At 39.0% G+C, this 8950-nt stretch overlaps 1 protein-coding gene and 1 pseudogene across 3 annotated transcripts; both read left to right on the top strand.

The window, feature by feature from the left end:
* The first annotated feature begins 323 nt into the window (after positions 1 to 323).
* Positions 324 to 1378, top strand: LOC117274257 (probable WRKY transcription factor 19; annotated as a pseudogene).
* Positions 1379 to 5659: 4281 nt separating this feature from the next.
* LOC104086527 (uncharacterized) lies at positions 5660 to 8437 on the top strand. Of its 3 annotated transcripts, XM_018767475.3 has the most exons (5): positions 5660 to 5964; positions 6518 to 7107; positions 7300 to 7359; positions 7481 to 7906; positions 7975 to 8437. In XM_018767475.3, the coding sequence occupies exons 2-4, from the start codon at positions 6535 to 6537 to the stop codon at positions 7856 to 7858; spliced, it is 1011 nt and encodes a 336-aa protein (XP_018622991.1). In that variant the 5' UTR covers positions 5660 to 5964; positions 6518 to 6534; the 3' UTR covers positions 7859 to 7906; positions 7975 to 8437. The 3 variants fall into 3 exon arrangements, with proteins under 3 accessions (XP_018622991.1, XP_070037661.1, XP_009589112.1); XM_070181560.1 differs by having other exon boundaries at positions 7481 to 8437; XM_009590817.4 differs by lacking the exon at positions 5660 to 5964 and adding an exon at positions 5975 to 6438 and having other exon boundaries at positions 7481 to 8437.
* Positions 8438 to 8950: the final 513 nt, after the last annotated feature.

An 8950-nucleotide genomic window follows, 5' to 3' on the forward strand; every position in this document is an offset into this window, starting at 1 on the left:
GTAACTAATTAAGTAACAGGAAAAAATAGACTAATAACTAAAGACTTAGCATTAAACTGAAAATCAAAAGGCTGGAGTTGGTCTTTTAACAGGCAGTGAAACCAAAAAAGGAAACCATGATATGCGCAAGAATGTTGTTGATGAGTGGGTATAAGTTGGTTCTTGGTTTGCGCCCAACACATAATATGTAATCTGATGACTATTATCCTGTTGGAAGCAATAAAAATAAAGGACTTACTACTTCGTTAAATCAGGGCTTGGTATCTGAGGGTTATTCAATTTTGAAACTTGGGATATCTTAGAGGACTGATGAAATTTCTAACATGTTTGATTTTTATACTACCACTCAAAGTAATTTTGGTCAACCTCATCATTTTTATCAATTATCTTCAGATGTTGATATACGAACAGTTCCTATTGTTGATGAAGTTTCTACACCAGTGGAGAAGTCAGGTGGATACATGCCATCACTTCTTCTGGCACCAAGAATAGGAAACAACTCTATATCCTTGCAAGCTGCAGATATGTTAGAGATGGATGCAAAACGTTGCCATTTCCCTGAGCTGAGCTCTGAACCTAATGTTATCTCTGACTATTCAAGGAGTGCCATCTCTGAGCCAACTACAAAGGCTACATCCTCAGAGCATAGGACTAGCAATTTCAAGAGATGCGAGTTTGTAGGATGTACAAAAGGATCCGAGGGGAAACGGGTCTTTGTATTGGGCATGAGGGCGGACAGAGATGCCAGAAGTCTGGCTGCAATAAAGGTGCTGAGAGCAGGGCTGTATCTGTAAAGTTCATGGTGGATGGAGGAGGTGCCAGCACCTGGATGTACCAAAAGTGCGAAAGGGGGAACAAACTACTACAAAGTACATAGTGGTGGGAAATGATATGATTTTTTTGGAGGTTGCACTAAAGAAGCACGTGGGCCGATCAGGCATTGTGGGGTTAAGAGATGCAAGGTAGAAGGATACACTCGTAGTATTGAGGGCCAAGTTGGCTTATGCATATCTCTAGGTGGTGGACGTTGTTGCAAGGCCCATAATGGTGGAAAGTGTTGTCTCTTTGATGATGGTGGGATATGCCCCAAGAGTGAACATGGAGGCATAAATTTGTCGTGTTTCTCACGGGGGATGGGAAGAGGTGTGCTGTTCAGGATGCACTAAGAGTGCCCGAGGGGGGGGGGGGGGGAGGGGAGATTACAGATTATTTTGTTAAGCATAGAGGAGGTAAGCTCTGCAAATTTGAAAACTGTGAAAAGAGTGCGCAAGGTAACACTGACTTTTGCAAGGCTCGCGATGGTGGTAAGCATTGCAGCCGGGGAGTGGGAAAATGTGCCAAATTGGAATGGCAAGGAGGAGAGAAGGTCTACGCGTAGCTCACAGCAGCTACATTTAGAAGCGTGATCGGACCTGGACTTATCCCTGTTGCCTCCACTGTACAAATTAAAGCACATTTGACAACATTCATTCTTTCTCCTTAGTAAGCATGGACTCATATTCAATTATTCATTCGTTAAAAGGCAATGACTCATACCATTACAGGTATTGGTTCCCTTGTCGATTAAAGTTTCATCATCTACTTCCAGTCCCTTGCTTTCGAGAATCAGGATGAAAGAAACCACTTGCCTTGGAGTTAAAAGAAGCGACATAGACAAAAGCTTTGGGTTTGTAATTCCAGAAGCTAAGGTAGAGTCCGAGAGGGTGGCCTTATGTCATTACTTGGAGGAGCCCTGAAAAATGCTGCGCTATATAAATTCTTGTGGTTCTCTCTGAGACTCATGTGTAACCATCTCCTTAAATAAATACTTAGGATATTGATGTTTTAACTTCAATACCACACAAGAGGGGGGTGATTTGTGTGGTGTCCAATTTTTGTGTGCACAGATTATAGAGGGACTCGGTTCTTCTATGTGTTCCTTATACTACTATTGCGAAATAATAAATGCAGAAATTAAAGAACACAAGGATTTTTACGTGTAAAACACTTGACTCAAAAGGTGAAAAAATCACGACCTACTTCCCAGTAGGATTTTTCCAAACTCTCCACTAAATCACTGAGCCAAAAAATGCATTTACAAAATACTTTTGTAAACCTAGGATTAACTCTAATCTCGTTGTGGCAACCAGCCTCTAACTGCTGCGACAACTTCAAGTTAACTCTAACTTGAATACTCTGAGTACCTATTACAATTGCCTCTAGATAAAGCTGAAAGGTATAATATGAAAACACCTACTACAATTGAACTAGAATAAAAGACAGACACTTGGAACTGGTTCTTCTATCTGGTTCATGTAGCTTCAGGTTCGCACACTTGAATCACACACAAATTGCTTGCAAAATGCCTTGCTATTTTGCTCTCAATTCATGTTTAACTTCTACTTTTGTGCGTCACCTGTAGAATGAGAACTTCCTGCGATTTATAAAGTTAGTAGAGTAGAAAACAACTAGAGCTCCAATGCTACTCTTCCTTGGTGGAAGAGTTCTAGTTGATCTCAACCTCTAACTCCTCCCTTATCTTGGATAGTGTTCTCTTTGATTAAGGAGTCCTTCTCCTTATCAATTATGCAACCCTTTTCGATCAGGAGATATTATTTAGACGAGTCCTTATCCTTATTAATTATGCAACCCTTTTCGATCAGGAGATATTAATTAGACCAAGTTAATCTTATCTCCTTCACGTGCATTCCACATGTTCGAATCTGCCCGTGTCTATGCACATAAGAGATGGACTTGGTTCATGCCTGAGCTTCCTTTGTCAATCTTCAAAACTAACCTTCACTTGGGCAAATTCTCCTTTTTTGATGATGACAAATTCTGTATTTTTCATAAGCTTAGGCCATGTTTCAACTTAGCCCAACATCAATACAATGTTAGAAAAAATTTCACTTATCATAAAGGACTAGGTTCATTAGGTTATAAACATCACTGTTCAAAGTGTAAAGCACAACCTTTTTGGTGGAAGAGTTCTAGTTGATCTCAACCTCTAACTCCTCCCTTATCTTGGATAGTGTTCTCTTTGATTAAGGAGTCCTTCTCCTTATCAATTATGCAATCTTTTTCTATCAGGAGATATTATTTAGATGAGTCCTTCTCCTTATCAATTATGCTACCCTTTTAGATCAGGAGATATTAATTAGACCAAGTTAATCTTATTTAGCAGTGTTTTTGCTCTCCCATGAGACTGGCAGAACCCTTGTCAAAATCTTCTCAACTTTGTCTTCTTTGAGAATAACCCTTCCAAGAGACTTAAGTTCATTTGTTAGTGTGGTGAACCTTGTATATATCTCTTGGATGGTTTCCCCTTCCTTCATAGTGAAACTCGCATATTGAGAATATAGTAAAGTTCCTCTGGACCTCTTCACCTGAGGTGTTCCTTCATGAGCCACTTGCAAAGTGTCCCAAATTTCCTTAGCAGTAGTACGGCTTTGAATTCTATTGTACTCGTCCGGACCAAGTCCACACACGAGCCATTTCTTGGCTTTAGCATTCTTCTCCCATTTCCTCAAGTCGTCAGCAGTGCAGTCAGCTCTTGTTTTTGGCACCTCTTCTTCTTCGGCATTTATCTTCATGGTAGCCAGTGGACTATCTGTGACAATGTCCCATAGCTCATAGTCTTCTCCTATGATGTGATCTCTCATCCTGTTTTTCCACCAAGAGTAATACTGGCCGTTGAAGAGTGGTGGCCTAGCAGTGGATTGCCCTTCCCAGTTTCCAGGTGGTGCACTCATCTTGATCTTCTCCTAAGGTGTTAGCCTCTTCAAGGATAACCTGCTCTTATACCAATTGATGTTTTAACTTCAATACCACACAAGAGGGGGAGGGGATGATTTGTGTGGTGTCTAATTTTTGCGTGCACAGATTATAGAAGGACCTGGTTCTTCTATGTGTTCCTTATACTACTGTTGCGGAATAATAAATGCAGAAATTAAAGAACACAAGGATTTTTACGTGGAAAACACCTGGCTCAAAAGGTGAAAAAATCACGACCTACTTCTCAGTAGGATTTTTCCAAACTCTCCACTAAATCACTGAGCCAAAAACTACATTTACAAAATATTTTTGTAAACCTAGGATTAACTCTAATCCCGTTGTAGCAACCAGCCTCTAACTGCTGCGACAACTTCAAGTTAACTCTAACTTGAATACTCTGAGTACCTATTACAATTGCCTCTAGATAAAGCTGAAAGGTACAATATGAAAACACCTACTACAATTGAACTAGAATAAAAGACAGACACTTGGAACTGGTTCTTCTCTCTGGTTCATGTAGCTTCAGGTTCGCACACCTGAATCACACACGAACTGCTTGCAAAATGCCTTGCTATTTTGCTCTCAATTCACATTTAACTTCTGCTTTTGTGTGTCACCTGTAGAATGAGAACTTGCTGCGATTTATAGAGTTAGTAGAGTAGAAAACAACTAGAGTTCCAATGCTACTCTTCCTTGGTGGAAGAGTTCTAGTTGATCTCAACTTCTAACTCCTCCCTTATCTTGGATAGTGTTCTCTTTGATTAAGGGGTCCTTCTCCTTATCAATTATGCAACCCTTTTCGATCAGGGGATATTAATTAGACCAAGTTAATCTTATCTCCTTCACGTGCATCCCACATGTTCGAATCTGCTCGTATTTATGCACACAAGGGATGGACCTGATTCATGCTTGAGCTTTCTTTGTCAATTTTCAAAATTAACCTTCACTTGGACCAACAGATATGTTGTTGTTGTTGTTGTGAAAATTTAAGTAGATGACTATTGTTAGGCCTATGTCAAATACAACCCATTGACTCAGTGTGTCAACATCTTTTTTCTCGTTGCATCCAAATTTTGGAATGGTGGAAAATATTACTACTAATTGCTAGTAGTTGCACTGCTGGGAAACTATCCACGTATTATGAAGATATTGGCTGTTTTTAATTTTCTTATTCTGCCATGTAAAATACGTGCGCCCCAAAGGATGTAAAATAGCATAATTTCATGAATTTAATTAAAAAAAGGAAAATAAAAATTTTGTTGTTTGAGTTATTGTTATATTTCTAATTTAGTACTTGTGTCATTCAATTGAGTATTCTTGAGTTTCAATTAATCTAAACATGCGATTATGCTCTCTAAAACTAAGAAACATTCAAAATTTACTAGAATCATCATTAGAAAACCAGAATCATATAACGTCAAATAGGGGCATAAGAAATTAGATTGAATCTCGTCAAGTCAACTTAGTCTTTTTTCAATTGGCCAATAACAAGTCTTGTCAGTTCATGCAATAAGTCCTAGGGGAGCTCAGGTTAGCCTATCAGGGTGGATGCAACTTCTTTTTTTTCCTTCTTTTTTTTTCTAAAGCATCAAAGTTCCCAGCTGCTGAAGTATAGCATTGAGGTGAGAATACGTGTTTTTTTCAGAACTACTACTTTTTTCTTTCTCTCTGCTATCACATCCATTGAACTGTTTGTATCAAGACAGTTCGGAATGTTGATTGAGCGTGGACTAATTTGTTCGGACAATCGCATACTTTCTAAAGTGAAGGACAATCACTTGAATAAAAGTAGTTGACATAATAACTGCATTTGGCTATAGCGTTATTTCGTTTTAAATTTTTTATTTTTTATAAAAATTATTCACTATACTCCATTTGAGAAGACTTATTACTTTATTATTAGGACGAAGGCTAAATAGGGAAGCTATTGCAAACTTAATCCCCTCATCATTTTGTAACCGGAAAATGAAGACACTGTTTTGGCGGTGTCCCTCCAAAGAGAAGACTGTTGACGAATCCTATAAATACCACGTCTTCTTCATAACTAGGAATTAGGGTTCATAAATTCTCTACCAGTAGAACTCTTCTGCTTCTAAACCTAGACGAACTCTGAAATTCAAAATACTCTGAAATCGCACGCATACGGTATTCGCATTCAAAGTTCGAAGCACATTCACGAATCTGCTTGAATGAATTCGCATCTCCTTTGAGGTTCTCTTCTCAGTTGATTGAATTTATCGTAAATTTCCGCGTTAATGTCTCATTTTCATATATGTTATCCTATTTTTGCGCCTCTGTTCTGATTCAGTGAAGTTTTAACATTTGGCGAGAGGTCAAACTCAAAACTCAAATCTCAAAAGTGAGCGAACTGATTTTAGGTTTTAATATGTTCATTTGACATTCTATCTTGTTATTAAATCAGTTAATTTTTTTGAATTTTATGTGCTTCTGAATTGTGATCGCTAGAATTCCGATGAATTTTTCACGGTTGATTAGAAAAACCCAGATCTTACTGAGGTTCTCTTCTTAATTAAGTATTTATCCTAAATTTCCGAATGAATTTATTATTCTCATGTATATTATCTGATATTCCGACTCCATTTCTTCTACCAATAAAGTTTGAAAATTTGGCGGGAGCTGATACTCAAAAATCGAGATCGAAAGTCAGAGCGATCAAACTTTAGTGTAAAGATGTTTAATTAATACTGTTCGATTTAAATTAGGGTTTTATTGTATATTATATGCTTGTGGTTTGTGATTGCAGAAGAATTTGAGGAAAGTATGGATTTTTTCTACGGTAACAGTAACGATTCGCAAGCTTCCAAAGTCCAGTCCTTGGATGTTTCACCAATCAACTCTCAAAACTTCATCGGCCGTGGCCGTTTTTATCCTGGACCAAAAACTCGGATCCTCAATCCTTACGCTTCTTCAGATAGTTCTGGTAGTTCTTCCAATAGAGTACTCTCTCCGCTAGCCCGATACCTTCATTCCAGCTCACCGGTGTCGTTTGCCAGCGATTCGCCGGAGCGTCGTTCTCTGGTCAATACTAGCAGCGGAAGCAGAAGCGGTTCCGGCGGCGGCGGCGTTTTCCGTTCGCCTCTAGCTTCGATTGAGAACATCGAGATTCCGACGGCGTTCAGGACTCCGGTGAAAGTCGAAGAGGATGTGGTAGTCATGGACGGCATTCTCGTTGAGCCGAAACATGGCGCAAGAGCTAAATCGTTGCCGTCAACGTCAGATTCCGGCGGAAGGTTGTCGTCGTCAACATCAGGAAGTGAAAATAGCTCTCACAAGTCGGAAGTTTGTCGGTGGTGGGGTGATACCGGCACGTGCCGCTTTGGTTCCAAATGCCGGGTCTCTCTCTTCTCTTTCTTCTCTCTCTCTTTCTCAAAAGAATATGATCCAATGCTTCTGGAATATTCGTGCACTCATTGTACGGTTGAGATCAACTTTCTAGTTTTGACATTGATCTCAACCACAAATTTTCTCATTAGTCAACTTTACTAAAATCCACAACTCAAAACATCTATCGCTTCAATTAAACAGTTTGTACACGGAAAAGAAGATTTACGCCCAACTGCTTTCGCCAACAGGAATCATTCTGAGGTATTAACAATTTAGCTAATTGTATTTACCGCTGAATTTATCTTTTTTAGGATTATAACGTATCAATTAAAGTTCATTGTGAAAATTCATTGTGATCATCGTCACATGGTTATGTTTGTAGGCACTGAGCAGCAGGTCATACAGTTCAGGATCACGTGCATATGGACCGAGGGGCCGATCTGTTCATCACCAGGTCCACTCAGCCGCATCTTCAACAGAATCAGCAGCAATGGCCACGCCTACTACTGTTAAAAAAGTCGTGTCTACTAAAGACAAAGAGCCCCCAAGCAGCGACAGTAGCCCCAGTTCCACCACCTCCACAATTGTTATCTCTGGCACTGACTGGTCTCCCCTGGATGATAATATCGAGGTTTCTTTGCCTTCTTCTGGTGAAAAATGTCCTTCCAGGGAAGATGTTAATGCTCATATACAGACTGTTCTCTATGGTCTTTCTGGAAGGAAGAGATTGCCGGTATTTGTTGAATTTTCTGAGGAGTAGCTGTGCCATATTCCCAAGTCTCTCTTCTTACCATCAACTACCAATAAGGTAATCAAGAGCTGTTAGTTACTTCCGTCGTGTTCAAAAGGGTTGTAATTGCTTTTGCTGCGCTGCAGATTAGACAATTCCAGGAGTAGTACTATCATAACAAAGACAATATACTGTCAAATAATATCTAGGATTTGAATAGACAATTGGACGTGGATCATACAACATAGAATTGCTGAGTGTTTGGCTGATACAGAATAAAACAGGGAACATACCAATAGTTGATCTGAAGTGCAGGGCTGCAGGGGTCTTGCCCCAAATGATCTCAGTTTACCTAAATCAAGATGTTCGATATTCTTGTTTGTGAATTTGCTTCCCGTGTTGGGTTTTTGTATGAAAAATCAACAGAACATCACCTACATATTGCAGCTGATAGTTCCTGAATACTCTGAGAACTGTTTGATTTAAGGCAATTAGGTTCAAATTTACCAATCAATGAAAGTGAGATGCTGTGTTTTAGAAAGAAAAAAAAGGAAAGATAGTTGCTTTTTCAATACATTCATCAGCTGAGAGGTACTAAATTTGCCTTGATCCTTCCAAGATTGTTTTTAGGTATAACTTCACAACTGTACAATTTCTTTTGTTATGCTAGTATTTTTCATTCCACACAGTAAACAGGTGAGAGAAATAACTTGCTCGAGGTACAGGGAAACACTAGACTCAAATTCGTAATAAAGTATTCAAATTGTGACGTGTTGACTATATAAGAGAGTACAAGGATTTAAGTTCTATTCGAAGTGTGATATCTTGACCATTTAAATGTCTTAGCAGAAACTTATCGTGCTCTATTAGTGCAAGTTAGTTTATTGGCAATAACAGCTATCTTTAATGTGATCCTTCGAAGTTTCTTATATGTGTTTGCCTTGGTTTTAGTCAATCTATGAATAGGCATTTGAATTTCGCTGCTGTGCATAGTAAGTTAACGTATCCTTTTAAGGAATATCATTCTCATCTGTTTAATAATTTGTGATGACCTGAATCTCCACTCACATCTACCAATTAGATTGGTATGGCTCAACAAATTTTTACCGTGATGGGGTGATT

The sequence above is a fragment of the Nicotiana tomentosiformis genome, chromosome 7 (genome assembly GCF_000390325.3).
Source record: "Nicotiana tomentosiformis chromosome 7, ASM39032v3, whole genome shotgun sequence".
Classification (NCBI taxonomy): domain Eukaryota; kingdom Viridiplantae; phylum Streptophyta; class Magnoliopsida; order Solanales; family Solanaceae; genus Nicotiana; species Nicotiana tomentosiformis.